Consider the following 14970-nt stretch of genomic DNA (forward strand, 5'->3'; position numbering starts at 1 on the left):
TTCCCAGATACATTTTAACCCTGACCATTCAAGCATTTTGTTGAATGAAAGAACATCTTAGCCTTCAGTGGCAGACTGACCTAGTGGTGAGACATTGTCTTTGAATCAGACAACACAGGTCCGAGTGCTTGTGCTGCACACTGCTGAAGAGGCAATGAGCAGGACACTAAACTCAATCCAGCTCCAGGGATAAAGAGGCAGCGTGTTCCTCTGTGCAGGTGAGTAGGAAGCAAGCAAAATACTTTTTCTAAGGGGATCAAAAAGTCATCATAATATCAGGCCTGTAAATGTACAGGTGCCACGAGATTTCTCAGGACCGTCTCAGTCCAAAAAGTGTCAAAAGAGAGAAAGGAAAGCAACGCCTGCAGATAGACTGCCAACGTTTTACTCACCTGTGTCTCAGATGATATGGTGGGTAAGCACTTTTAAGTTGTTTTTAATTTTAACTTTTAACCCTTTCAGACTGAAAACTTGGGAGCATACTCTCCGTGTTGAGGAATTCTCATGTGATCATTGGCAATGAGTCTGCACTTTTTATACTAATTACGGTTTATGTCATTTTTCAATCAGCTGTAGGTTGAACCACAGAGTCCTGCAGGGACTCGATATGCAGTTTTCCTGTAATATTTCGCACAGTACAACTGATATGGCGGATGCGTTTACTTCACCGTAGCTCGTTTCCTAGGTTGATGCATTCCGATTCAAAAAGCATGCAAAACTGCACAGTTTGCAGGTTCAATAAATATAAATGTTATTGAAAGTTAGCGCATCATCATTGTCAGTAGATTGCATTAGAAACCGTGTCTTCTCGTCCTTACCTGGGCCATCTGATACTGAGAGAGGTGAATTGAGCTTGGGTCGCTTTGCAGTGGGGGGTCCGACATCCAGCAGATTGTCAGCCATCCTGGTCGGCAGATTTTTTATGAATGGATGATGATGATGATGATGATGCAAGAAAATAACAGTAGAGTCCAACTTTCCAGCCTCTGGCTCGTAATAACGGGTAACTTTTCCTAGCGTTGCGCGTAAAAAGGAGACAATTTAACAGTTTTTTTTTTCTTGACTCGCAGACTGGCGAAATGCTGCCTGGAGAAAAAGGGTTCAAAAGAAAGGCAACAGCGCCACGCTTCGCCGCCGAAGATCACCCCATGATAATCCAACACCCAACACCCACATAATTATCCCCAATAATTACGTCCAAAAATTATTTCAGTTGGAGAAAAATAAATAAAAATCAATCATAAAATATTACACAAGGCGTAAGCAAATCCCTTTCTCCGCAGATCGCCGGTTTCACGTCTGTACAGAATCATCTTTTTCGCAGTCGAAACGAGCAGCCATAAAATATATCTCGGGCTTAAATAAAAAGAGCAAAATTCAAAAAATATTTTCTATGAGGTGGATTATTTTTGTCGTCGCTGTCTCCCGGTAAATACAGCGTCTCGGGACGGAGATACGGCGAGAAGCGGCGCTCTCTAAAAGGGAAATCAAATATACAGTGGGCTTTCGAGACGATAAAAACCCATGTAATCCTCACATGTTTGCATTCATTCTCATCGGAAGGACTAACACTTCGATTTTCTGCAGGAAAAAGCCGTTTCAGCCGGGTCTGGGTAGCTCCGATCGGTTTTTAAAATTAATGCTCCCCCCGAAATCCCGATTCTGAGCCGCGTCAAGATGGCGGCTGTTGATTCCTCTGATACAAAAAAAAAAAAGTTTTTTTTTCTTCCCAGCTAGACTGAGGGGGGAGGAGGGGGAGGCGTCGCGCTGTGACGCCCTGACGTAAACCTGTGCTCCACCGTGCGTCATGTGGACGTACGTGAAGTTGCCTCTAGGGGTGGAATAACCCAAAAGATGTAAACTTAACTTATTATGTTCTACCTTTAGCTTTAAACTGTACAAACACAAAGCAGCCAATAGTACAAATATTAAATACTCACTTTAGGGAAAATAGAAATAGTTCAATTCCAACAGTTCCTTTATATTTATTTTATTACCAGTGGTTGTGGAAAGTAACTACTTACAAGTACAATTTAAAGGTACTCCATTAAGCGATTTTTCAGAGGGAAATATTAATTTATCCGACAGTTATATGATTAAAAAAAAAATATTTCATACAAAACACAATCAGCTTGAAAAAATGTGTGCCACTGCTATACATTAAACTACTTAGTAGTATACATATAACGTAGTTTAAAATGTCCCCACGCTGTACAAATACACCATTAAAGTGCTGTTTACAACCTAATTATTACCAATATTGCTAAAATGTAAAATAATGTAAGATTCTGTCCATTCTGCATAATGAGCACTTAAACATTTGATACTTTACGTTTCTCTAATGGTATTGTTGTACTTTTACTCAAGTATAGTTTGTGGTATTGATACTTTTACTTACTGAAGTAAAGAATTTGAGTACTTCTCCCTTAACTTCATATTGTAGATTCAGATCAACTATTATTATGTAACGTAAGTAAGTACCTCTAAAATGTTGGCTCCTTCACAACATTACTTGAGAATGTGTACAGAAGCGAATATAGTGTACAAGCTATAAATCAATAAGACAACATTTCTCAGCCACTGACTTTATTCACTTTTAACCTCCACTTGCATACCTATTAGCGTGCTATATACAAAAACATTTCCAATGAAAGCAACAATTCCTTAAACTTGACTGTAGCAGGCTACTAAAATACTGCCTACCTGCAGACATCTACAGTGTCTCGCTCATTTTATTTGGCTAGTTTAAACTTAAATTTAAAGGAAAAAAAGGACGTCTGTATCGATTGTAGCTTTACTGTCCTAGCATGTTGTACTTTTTGAGATGGTAAGAGCATCCCTTTCAAAACACACACGACCACACAGTTTGACAAACACTCATACATTTTTTTACACACATGCAGGCAAACAGAACACACAAGTATTATTCCAACATTGTTAAAATGACCCAGTTCTTAAGACTATTGAACACTAGTACATGCGCTTATATAAATAATAGAAAATGCTCAGATACTATACAGTATAAAGGCATACTTTACATAAAAAGTGAGCGCCTTGTGCAAATGTGTTTTAACAGTGTACGTATATATATATAAATGACTTTCCTTGAACGTGCACGACAAAACCTGCAAAATAAAGAGAAGATATACAAAGGAACTCCAAGAGGTGGCAATAACACTCTTTGGCTTCAAAATTCAGGGTGCCATCCTGGTGCGTCAGAATGTCACTTCATCTCGACAAATCCAACCAAATCAATATTGGAGCTCCTGTTTGTAGTGAAATAAAGGAGGGAAACTTCTGGAGAAAAAAACAAACAAAAACTGCAAGTTGACGCCCCTATCTTATTGTTTCGGTTTGTCCCAAACACGATACTAATACAGAATTCAGAAAGAAGTTCCTAAAAACACATAATTCAAAAGAGTTTATAAAAATAACTAAGAACAAAACAAAATAAATGTAGCTTATACACTTTACCTGCCACTCAAGAATGACCTCTATTGAGCACTTAACCACAGATAAAAACAATAATTATGCCAAGTGTCCCTTTATCATAGTATAACAAACACAAATCTTGTGCAAGGTACAAGGGTTGTGTGCTCATAAGCGAAATAATGTAATTTCCCCTTTCAAACCAATTATTGCATTTCAAAAACAACTCCATTTGAGCAATACAGTACACAATGGATGGTCAAATAGAAAGGAATTAAAAAAATTGCCATTAGGCCAATTAATGTTGAATGTGCTTGGTATGTTAATACATTTAATTGTAAATATTAAGAAAAGGCACTGCTCAAATGTCATGACCTTAGAAAACCTCATCAAAATTTAACATGATTTAAGCATTAAACAGTGAACATTTTACATACCATAAGCTTTATATACCATAAAAAGTATTCAGCAACTGAGAGCAGACAGTGACAAAAGTAAGGAAAATCAAGTTCAAAGTGGAAAGGCACGAGCTATCCTATCTTCACACTTAAGCAAACAAGCCATTAAATGTTAAATGTGGCAGTTGGAATAAATTATTTTATAATAAAAGAAGGCAAATTGGTTCCTTGTTTTTCTGAAATACTAGTCTTGTTGGCTGTATTACTTCAAAGTACTAATTATGAAATGGTAAATTGAAGTCCAGGTGTTGCAGGTATTTAAACATCAAACATAAGACACTAAAGTGGATTTCATGGTAAAACTTTGTCTTTTGCCTCTGAGCACACAATCCTTTTTGCTAAGAAACAGTGACCAAGAGAAAATGTAACAGCAACAGAGATGTACAGTTTAATCAGTTTGATTGCCTTACTCATCTGACATAATAGTGTGAAATCAATGACGTACAAAAGAAAGAGTAAACACCTAGAGAATAATACAAAATACAGTTGTTGCACTGCCTTTGCATTTACAATGTTATAACATTAAAGGGATAGTTCAGAGTTATTGAAGTGGGATGAGATACTTCTCCATAGTGTAGTGTACGGTATTACCTTAAGTTGATGGTGGTTGGAATGCTTATCGTGTGACTTTGGTGTTTTAAATGGTTAGTTTGGATTTACCAATATCACACAATAACATAAACAAACTAACTGATCGAGGCAGCGGTAGACGAGCGTGTTCTGCGAGGTAAAATTACTTTTTGTGTCAAAGGAGTCTGGTGGCTTTAATGAGAGCACAGATAACGCTTCAGTTCCCTGTAGGAAAGGGCCGTCTGACAGCAAGGTAAAGCAGTGAAAATATTGTAAATATAGGATACACTTAAACTGAAATAGATTTTTTTTAGTGTCTAAAATATGTTTCACTCTGTGGCACTCGTAAATTGCGTTAACATGTTACCTATGCTTCCTCGATCGGTAAGTTTGTTTGTGTTACTGTGCGACTCCAACCTATCCCTTTAAAACAAGTCACAAGTCACACAATAAGTGTGCCGACCGCCATCTACTGTAGGTAATACACTGCGAATGTACCTCGTACAACCTTACAAAAAAAGATCCTAACTATCCCTTTATGTTTCATGCCATTGAAAGTAGGAAGCGGCCAAGGCATCCAGCTGTTTCCATCTAGTGTTTTTCAAATAATAGAAACTAGAGAAGGGAGCTTTGCATGAACAGTTCAAGTTTTGTGTAACAATAAATACAATAAAACACATTTAGTTTTTGTGACATTCCACTTTGATTATCCATAAAGCACTATCAACTAACACAGTGTAATCCATAGCGAAACCTAGGCTTTTGTGTCCTCTAATCGATCTACAGTCAAGATACTCTACAGGTACAGCAGTGCCTTGTAGGATCATTTAAATACTCATCGACACTTAACACAGCCTGGGTTCCCATAAGAGCCAGAAGGATTATGGGGGAGGGCAAACACTAATAAGAGTTAACCTCATCTATGATGCTGTTGTTGCAAGCATGCTGATTAAATGAAGTTGAGACCATCATGCTTCAGTACTGAGGCAATGCAAATATCTTAACCCAGGCCAGAGAAAAAAGCTGCCACATCAGCAGATTCTTTTTTCTTCCCGACCGAGTTCCTAAATCGTTTGTCATCATCTTGCAGTTTCACCAAATCAGTCGAGTAGCTCACAGGCACCTTTCATTAAACCCTACATGATCTTGTTACCACCCCCCCCCCCACCCACCCACACACACACACACACACACACACGCGCGCGCGCGCACACACGCGCACACACACACACACACACACACACACACACACACACACACACACACACACACACACACACACACACACACACACACACACACACACACACACACACACACACACACACACACACACACACACACACACACACACACACACACTCACTCACTCACTCACTCACTCACTCACTCACTCACTCACTCACTCACTCACTCACTCACTCACTCACTCACTCACATGACACACAGCTCGGCCCCATCTGCCCTTAGCCAGTATTGATTAGTCTCTGCTGTGCCTTTATTGAAGAGTTTTCTGGTTCTCATGAAAAACATGGAAACAGGCTCTGTTGCTTTCTAGTGCAGATTTTACTAATACTTATCTTGGAGAAACATCTTGTTTCTCTTCACTTCATTTTGATTCTCCTCATGTTGTAGCACTTTCCGTATGTAAGGTGAGCTTTTCTTTAATGAAAGGCCAAATATCATAGCAAAGCATAGTTTACAAAGTAAAATTGTAACAAAAGCAAAGCAGTTTTACCAAAAAGTCTGCTTATTTACAGTTTTCCCTTTATTTTATTCTTCCCTTACTCAAAAAGGCGTAGTCTACACATTATTCTACTCTAAAGGCACTTAAAAGACATATGAAAGAAATTATTAAGATTAAAGGTGTACAGATAATCAAGTAAGTTAATGGGAGATGATGGGATCTGTAGCAGGCAAGAAAAGGTTCAGAGTCAGCCATCACATCTTCCCATTTCCTCAATTTGTTCTTGCCTAACACTAACTGTGGGTCTTTCTTTTTGATTCTACCCGAGGTAGGACCAAATTAACAGGAATTCTACAAATGCCAACCAGCAGGAACAAGAGCTTAAAGGGTAGAGGATTTATGAGGAAAGCGCCATTGTAGCAAATTTTTAAAGTCTAGTTAACTCTCCAGCATTGCTGTCATAATCATCATCATATTTGTCCTGCTTGATGTCTTTCTGGGACATTTTTGTGGAATTTTGGGGTGTACTTTGCTGGACCAAGGATGAGATGATGAGCTGTTTGTTATTTGCAGAAGAAGGAGGTCCTTCTAGGTGAGATGTAGATCGCCTGGCATGAGAGATCTCTGCAGAGGGACGTCTTTCACGGCTGTCCGCCTCTTTCCCATGACTAAGCCCTGTGGTAGTAGAGGAAACAGCGCTGGCACTGGGTATCATAGTATTGGTACTGCTTGCATTTATGCTGGTTGTGGGCACCATGCTGGCGATTTCGTCAGTGGGCGAGCGCCCAATGCTACCATCCACCTGTGCCCGGATCTCTGGTGAGACTGACAGTTGGTACTGAGGAACAGGGCCACTATCACTGCTCTTCGGGTAAAGGAAGGTCTTCATCTGACCTTTGCCTTTGACGTTAACTGTGCCACGATAATCAAACTCATAATCCATGGCACTGAGTACACAATAGCTCTCCTCGCTGACCTGGACTCGACACTCCACACCTGTCGTATCCATGCGACTGGCGATGTTAACTGTGTCGCCCCAGATATCGTACAGAAGCTTAGTGGTGCCAATCACACCCGCTGTTAGAGGCCCGTGGTTGAATCCAATGCGAAGCTTGAAGCCAAAGCCCAGCATGTTCTTGTTGAAGTCGTCCACCACACACATCATTTCAAGTGCAAATTCGAAAAGAGCGCGTAGGTGGGCATGAGGATGCGCCGCATCCGCACACTGCTGTGCATTGAGTCCTGCTGCCGCCATGTACGTGGCACCGATGGTCTTGATCTTTTCCATATTTGAGAAGACAGGCTTACGTAACAGCTCATCAAAGTCTCCAATTAGCTCGTTGAGGACACGATAGCACTCCTTGCCTCCTTCGTAGCTTTCCTCATAAAACTCACTGAAGTTAACAATACTGGCAAATATTACACCCACATTATCATGGTTCTTGGAGTAGCTCTGGGTGACCTTCAGCTGCTCGGCCACATGGATGGGGATGATATTGCGAAGCAGCCAGTCGGCCTGGTCCCTCATGTTCTGGATCTTGATGCGGTGTTGATCAGCCTCCACGTTGCCATGGTAATGCAGGCGGTGACTGACCTCAAATTCACGGTTGAGGAACCAGATGAGGAGAAGGACCAGAAAAAAGGCCACACAGGCCTCTGGGCCCAGCAGGTCCTGTGGGACTGGGTCTGGTGGACTGTCAGACATGACGATGGAGCTGTTGCTCTGGCCATCTGACCTGATAGAGAGAAGGAGGGAAAGAGAAAGAAATGCAGGAAAAAAGTAAAATATCAAAATGAATTTGCAGCTTCTACAGCTGTAGTTAGTTGACATAAGTTGCTCGCACCTCACCAAAATTTCAATTTTGCATCACGCAGGGAACACACAAAAGTGAAAACTATTACACTAACGATGCTAACAATGATTATTGTACTTACCAGTAAAACAGACTCTTAGCAACACTGGAAGGGATGAAACACATATAGCATTAATTAAAGCATCAAGTGCATGTCCAGTCCTATCCAAATGCTCTTTTCTTGAAATTTCAACAAGTAACCCAGTGTCATTGCATTATTTCCACATTTTTATTGAACACACAATATGATTATATCACATTTTTCAAATCTGTTATTTCCTTATAAGAATGTAATACCTGCAGGGAGAGCTGAAGAGCAAGGCAAGCAGTGTGAGTCCCACCAAAGTTGCAAGAACTGAACGCATCCAGTAGCTGAGTTGGCAGAAGTTAGAGTACTGAATGATAGCTATGATGGCAGCACAGCAGATGAACATGGTGAACTGGGGAAAATCCGAGACATAAGATTATCACATAAATCCCACTGGCTAAGCAATATTAACATATTGTACCATTAAAGGACACATGCCGAATACAATGTCAGATATGAACATTTTATGATCATAGCAGCCCTACAGGTGAGATGCTTTACTGCTATAAAGACAGCCATCAACAGTCCTGTGATTCATTTCTAAGCATAGACCAAATATGAAACTTCAATTCCACCTGGATGGAGAGATGCATGTCACAGGTGACATGAGAGAAGACAGCCACAGCGGGCAGGGACACCAGGACGGCTCCTATGAAGTGACGCGCTATCCAGCCGGAAATCGCCGTCATCAGCAGCCGAGTGCAGTTCAACACACTGTCCAAGTAGAAAGCCATACTGAAGAGGAAAAACAATAAACTTCGATTGATGGGGAGATTATTATGATCTATTAGAGATATTATCTATGAAGTGTTTATCTGATACTTGAGTCTCTTTGAGTCTTTGACCCCATCGCAACCTGAATAATAAACTGATTCCAGACATGATTGTCACAGAGCCTCGCAGTACATAAACACAAAGCAAGGATCAAGACCATATTTTTTTTATACATGGATGCTGATATAATATCAGGGCCCATTGTTTGAGTGACAAATGTTGAAAATGTGTCTGGGAACATTTCGCTTCAGGTCACTTATTTCTAATGCAACCTGCCTCAGTTTCCCCTCATAGCCAAATAAGTATCCGCGCGAACCTCCTGTGTTCATCTTTCTCTCTTTGCTTTCCAACTGTCTGAATAAATTTTGATTATACTTACAGTCCACTTTACCACTTACCAACAAATTGCCCACTCTATTTTCCCTTTAGAAAGTAGAAAGCACATGCCCATCAACAATATAGCCACATGATTATCGTGGAAATGTATCTATTGCATATCATTGCATGTCTATCCACACTGGGAGAGGGACCTAAGCTGCTCTTAGATTTAGATTGAGTTTTTTTTGTATTTCCTTAATTGAATCAAGTGCTGAAAAGGGCAGATGGCTCGTTTGCTGTACAGATTATAAAGCCCCTTGATGCAAATCTGTGATACTGGGCTATATAAATACAATTAATAGTTCAAATGGATTTTTTTTAATGCCAAACATCTGGTCCAACAAGCATGGGGATACAAGACACCACTATTTTTCAAAACATACATATTAATACATACACTGTAATAAGAAAACTACTAATTAGCCACAGACAATGATAAGTGTAATGCTTATGACAGACTTTGTTTGTTGTGTGAGCTAGGTAAAATTGAGAGTGGGGGTAATTTCTTGTTTTACTGTTCTGTCTACAACGGGGTGCACATTTCTGTGAATAAGCTCCGTATGTCGACATTTTTTGGTTGGACGACTGTAAAAAGCTTGAATTGTGCTTTAGGAAGGGAACCTTTTTTTTGTAGCAGATTTTATCTGCCAAGCCTGGGAGAGAAATGAAACACTGCAACAGTACTTTCAGTTTCTTGTCTAACCCACGATGTTTGGGCACTTTGTGTGCAGGACAAGAAAATAAAGAAAATCAAATTAAAAAATCATATACAAAAAGAGGATATCTATAATAACAGATTTGAAATAAGACATCTCAGATTAACTGAATGTAAGTATTAACAGTAATTAAAAAAAACATAAATAGTCCTAACACAATGTCATATAAAAACAATTTCTAATTGTAGTTGACTTCAAGCATGTAAAGATAATCCAGTTAGCCTTCATGTAAACAACAACCTTCCCAGTTCATTTATCCACTGTATCAGTTTCTCAGCCTCCCTTCTTTTAGAGTGAGTAATTGGCATTTTGGCGTCAATTAAGAGGAGCTTGCTAACAAAGTCAAATGTGAAGGAAAGAGCCAACTTATAAGTTGGGAATTTGCCTTTAAATTAAATGAATACTCTAAATTAAAATACTAACATATTAAATCAGGAAAAACATATATTTGCAGGATCATATGTAACAATAAATCCTATGGGGGGTCTTCTGAAATTGCCTCGCAGGATAGATGCAGTCCATGGGCCTGTAGTTATTCAGTATATTCAGTATCTCACCGTATAGCAAACAGCAGAGCCAGAGCCTCCAACAGGGTGAATACAGCCATCAGAACTAGTGCTGGTGTGGACAAACTCTGCTGGGAGACGAGCGGTCGAAGGAAACAGGCGAGTGAGAGAGCCAGAAACACCAAACAGCACAGCAACATGTCCAGAAAAGAACTGAATGTTGGACTGGCAAAAGTCTGCACCGCTGCTTGGGTCTCCACCTGGGAGGAAAAGAGAAAGGGAGGAAAAACAATTCAAGACTTAAGTGATGAAAGCTATCCCAATCCCCCATGTCAATGACGCAGGCTCTAGACTACACAATGTAGCAACAGAGAGTGAGGATGCACTTTCAACGTTACAACAGCAGAGGGCATCACAAACTAACACAAAACTACTTTTAAGGTCCTGCAGTGATTTCTCTTTGCCGCAGTCTTGACCAGTCTGGGCATAATAACACAGAGGTAACAGACTTCCCAGACATTTTTTTAAACAGGCAGAAAGACATGGACAAACACAAGTAAATGCTCTCAGGTGGAGACAGCAGAGGTGGGATGACTGAGATCACAAAAATACACTAGTTTTCTGACAGTTGTAAAACTCATAGTCTAAAGAGACAACTATGCAAAGCTCACATGAATCATGGATAATGTCGAAAATAAACAGACACACACACATGCAAGTACACTCATTAAGCACGCAGGCATACAGGCACCATTATGCCGCGTGCACACACACACACACACACACACACACACACACACACACACACACACACACACACACACACACACACACACACACACACACACACACACACACACACACACACACACACACACACACACACACACACACACACACACACACACACACACCTCCTCCTGGTAGCTTATCCGGTAAGCAGACTCTAGGCTCTCCTCCAGGAAGGTGAGGCTCAGCTTGTTTATGGGAGGTCTGTAGAAGTAGTCCTTCATAAGGCTGTCACAGGCACAGAGGAAAGTCAGTTCAAAGGGTGTTCAATTGGGATTTTATGTCACAATCAACTAGCTGAGATTGACTTCCTGGCCAACTGTACATTATGTTGAAATGTTAGAGATTCATTTAATACATTTATCTCTAGGTCATTCAAACCTGTCCTCTTTAATAACGTCCACAAAGTGAGCATCACTCCTCTCTCTGAAGTTCTTGGAGCGTAGAGGGATGAGTGCCGAGTGGTCCATGCCCATGGCTCCTCCACTCCACGTCTTCTTTTCCTTCTCCTGCAGCATCTCACACAGTGACGTCTGGCTGTTGTTCAAGGCTTCTAGCTGAGGACTGAGCAGGCCGTTTAGAGCCTTGGGGCTGCGCCCTGCAGAAACCGCTGGGGAACACTTCAGATTTGAAGAGTCCTAGGGTGAAGAGAGAGGGGAGAGAGGACCTGAATTTCCAAAAAAAAAGAAGCTGTAATGATGGATCTTTGCTTTGGAAATAGGTCAGTAGTCTGAGTATGAAATACAAAGTTAAAAAGTGTGCCACAGTCCCATCAATTTAAATACATGTCTGTGGCACATTTTTCTGGGATTTATTGAGTTCTATATCTTTGAACTATTTTTAAGTGCTTCTTTTTGCTGCTGGGCCGGAGTAAATGTAGAGTTGGTTTGCCATGCCCCAATATTTGATGGAGAAAGAACTACATCAAATACACTAGACTGGACATACATATTAAAGGTCCCATATTGGAAAAATGTGAGATTTTTTGTCTTTTTTATAAAGCTGGTCGAGGTGCTTTATAAAAACTGTGTTGAAACACTCAATCCACAGAGAAATGCACACAGCCCGTATCCAGAGACTTAGCCTTCAAACGACCCGTTAGGACTTCTGTATGGTTATGATGTCACAGTTATACTATATATAGGCAGAAAGTGCTGCCACAATGTCGCTACAGTCATTCCCCTGAGGGAAGATCCGGAAACACTGACCGATCAGAGCAAACTGGGCTTTTTTGAGAGGGAGGCTTAAAGAAATAGACGCTAAAACCGAGCATTTCAGACAGAGGGTAGATACAGGCATATAAAGAGAAACAATTTAAAAAAAAAAGAGTGAACATTACAACATTGCAAAACTAAACACAATACATTCACAATTCACAATACAGCTGGGGCCATAACAAACATGTTCGTATAGAACCGAAAATACCATTAAGAACTTGAAAACGGGCATTTGTCCCCATTAATAGTGTCAAACTCCTTTTTACAACTGAGAAAAGTCAAACATTTATCATGTTTGATAAACAGTTTAAAGTATAACCTGTTTGCTTCAGGCTAACCTTGCTGATGTTGGTCTTATGGTCATCATGGCAGCCATTCTGCACCGCTCCTTCCTCCAGAACCTGACCCTCCCCTGGAACCAGGACCACGCTGCAGGATAAACAAGGAGACTGCAGGGAGGTAGAGATTGGGGGGGAGCGTATAGAGGGTGATGGCATATGGGGGCAGGAAAGAAGTAAGTGAATTAATACACTGACAGATGCAGATTGAAGGAAGCATGTGAGCAGAAAAAACATGAAAGGATGGCTGAGATCGAGATCGAGAGTCTTGGGAAAGAACAAAATGTCAAAAGAGAGAGGACAAAAAACATGCATCAGTAGCGATCTCAACAGCGTAGCGTCATTTAGACACAAACTAGGGATGCTGTGACTAGACTTACCGTCATCCTACAAATTCTTATTGGCTTCATATTATTTATGTCAATGAGGACAACGTTAACAGGAGCAGCAGCAGTCACTGAGAAACGGCAAAGGAAATGGAGAGTAAACAAGAGGCACAGAGGAGGTCTACACAGGCTCAAGGTCTTTAATTTCATTCCACTCGTCTTCTTCAAACAGAATGGAAAGTGTGTGTACGTCTGAGTAGCTGCAGTGATGGTGTGCTATGAATGACCATGACGTACAAAAAACGGCTTTCACCCCTGTCACACACACACAAGTGACGGAAATGACGGCTATTTAGGGTTTAGGTTTGTCTGCAAAATAATCACTAGGATAATGATAGGGTAAGATTTGGATATGATGGATTTTTGTTTGGTATTAAAACCTTAAATAATGTAGAAACATCAAACACTATATGCACATGTGACTTCCTGGTCACTTACTCTTGTATTTCTTGCAATAACTAAATAAGGTTCTTCATCTGTACTACCTTGAAAAATAACCATATTGATGGTTATATATGGTTAAAAAGCGGGACGTGTGAAGAATAATTATCCTTGTTGCATAACAAAAATAGCACACTAGTAATTAAATAGTGTGGTTAAAGCTGTAGTTGGTAACTTGAGAAATGAGACAGATCTGTGAAAAAGTCTGCATCTCTACCTCTCTCTGTCTGTCTGCTTCTTATGGCAACTTTCTCATTTTACATCTAAACGGTAACTCAAATATGTTTCTAAAAACATATTTGATCAGTAGTATAATAGTCTAAAATAAAAAGATGAAACATCGTAATATTCACCAGTGTTATTAATTATTATAGGAATTATATATAAAATAAAATACTTGCTAGTTGGACAGAATTTGTGCATTTTAGAGGGGGGGATACATTTTATGGCATGGGGCGCCTGTGGCTCAGTGTTAGAGTGGGTCGTCCTCCAATTGAGAGATCGGCGGTTTGATCCCCAGCTTCCCCAGTCCGCATGTCGAAGTGTCCTTGAGCAAGACACTGAACCCCGAATTGCTCCCTGTGCTGCGCATGGGTGTGTAAATGTGGATAAATGTGGTGTGAATGGTTAGATTAGATGGTATGTCCACTGCCATCTGTGTGAATGTCTGTGTGAATGGGTCAATGTGACAAGTAGTGTGAAAGCGCCATGAGTAGTCAGAAGACTAGAAAGGCGCTATATAAGTACAAGTCCATTTACCATTTAAAATAGTCTGAAATAATTTGTATCCCACTATAAGTTTTAAAAGAAAAGGGCGAAACTTCTCCATATTCACCAGAGTTGTTAATTTTGATGTGATTTATATATGAAAAAAAATACTTGATACGAGGATATCATCTGTGAACTATTTAGAGAGGGGATACATTTTACTGCAGGGTCAACATAGTCTGAAATAATTCGTATCCCATTATAACTTTTGCACAGAAAGAAGAAACATCATAATATTCACCAGAGTTATAAGTTATAATCTGAATTCTAAACAAAATGAAATACTTGATATTAGGATATCATCTGTGCTACATAATGTAGACCTATAGGAGGTAGCACACACTGTATACCTGTATGCTACATTAAACATGCCCTGGGAATCCTTTCACACATTCAAATGCGATTAAGCCTTTTTGAAATTTTTTGAGAGTGTGCTCGTTCAGTGTGAGCCATCTCTGTATTTTTGTGAGATCCACGCTAGAAGATGAAAAGCTGTTAATGGAGTAGTTGTCAGCTGAGCGCAGAAAGAATTGAGAAGAACCTTCCATCTCCCTGCTTGAGCTCATTACCAT

The 14970-nt window shown here is 40.2% G+C and overlaps 2 protein-coding genes across 7 annotated transcripts in view; both read right to left on the minus strand.

The window, feature by feature from the left end:
- Positions 1–1645, minus strand: part of crebbpb (CREB binding lysine acetyltransferase b) — a 50870-nt gene extending 49225 nt beyond the window's left edge. For all 4 annotated transcript variants that reach the window (XM_083930976.1, XM_083930975.1, XM_083930974.1 and 1 more), the window contains exon 1: positions 819–1645. In XM_083930976.1, the coding sequence (XP_083787102.1) occupies positions 819–903 (85 nt within the window). In that variant the 5' untranslated portion in view covers positions 904–1645. The remainder of the gene's footprint in view (positions 1–818) is intronic.
- Positions 1646–5901: 4256 nt separating this feature from the next.
- LOC310959232 (adenylate cyclase 9) overlaps positions 5902–14970 on the minus strand; it is a 34779-nt gene continuing 25710 nt past the window's right edge. For all 3 annotated transcript variants that reach the window (XM_083930518.1, XM_083930517.1, XM_083930516.1), the window contains exons 4-11: positions 12804–12914; positions 11630–11886; positions 11374–11476; positions 10511–10719; positions 8661–8820; positions 8295–8437; positions 8080–8103; positions 5902–7880 (exon numbers count right to left, since the gene is read on the minus strand). In XM_083930518.1, coding sequence (XP_083786644.1) covers positions 6572–7880; positions 8080–8103; positions 8295–8437; positions 8661–8820; positions 10511–10719; positions 11374–11476; positions 11630–11886; positions 12804–12914 — 2316 coding nt within the window. In that variant the 3' untranslated portion in view covers positions 5902–6571. The remainder of the gene's footprint in view (positions 7881–8079; positions 8104–8294; positions 8438–8660; positions 8821–10510; positions 10720–11373; positions 11477–11629; positions 11887–12803; positions 12915–14970) is intronic.

This window comes from Echiichthys vipera, assembly GCF_963691815.1.
Source record: "Echiichthys vipera genome assembly, chromosome: 17".
Lineage (NCBI taxonomy): Eukaryota > Metazoa > Chordata > Actinopteri > Perciformes > Trachinidae > Echiichthys > Echiichthys vipera.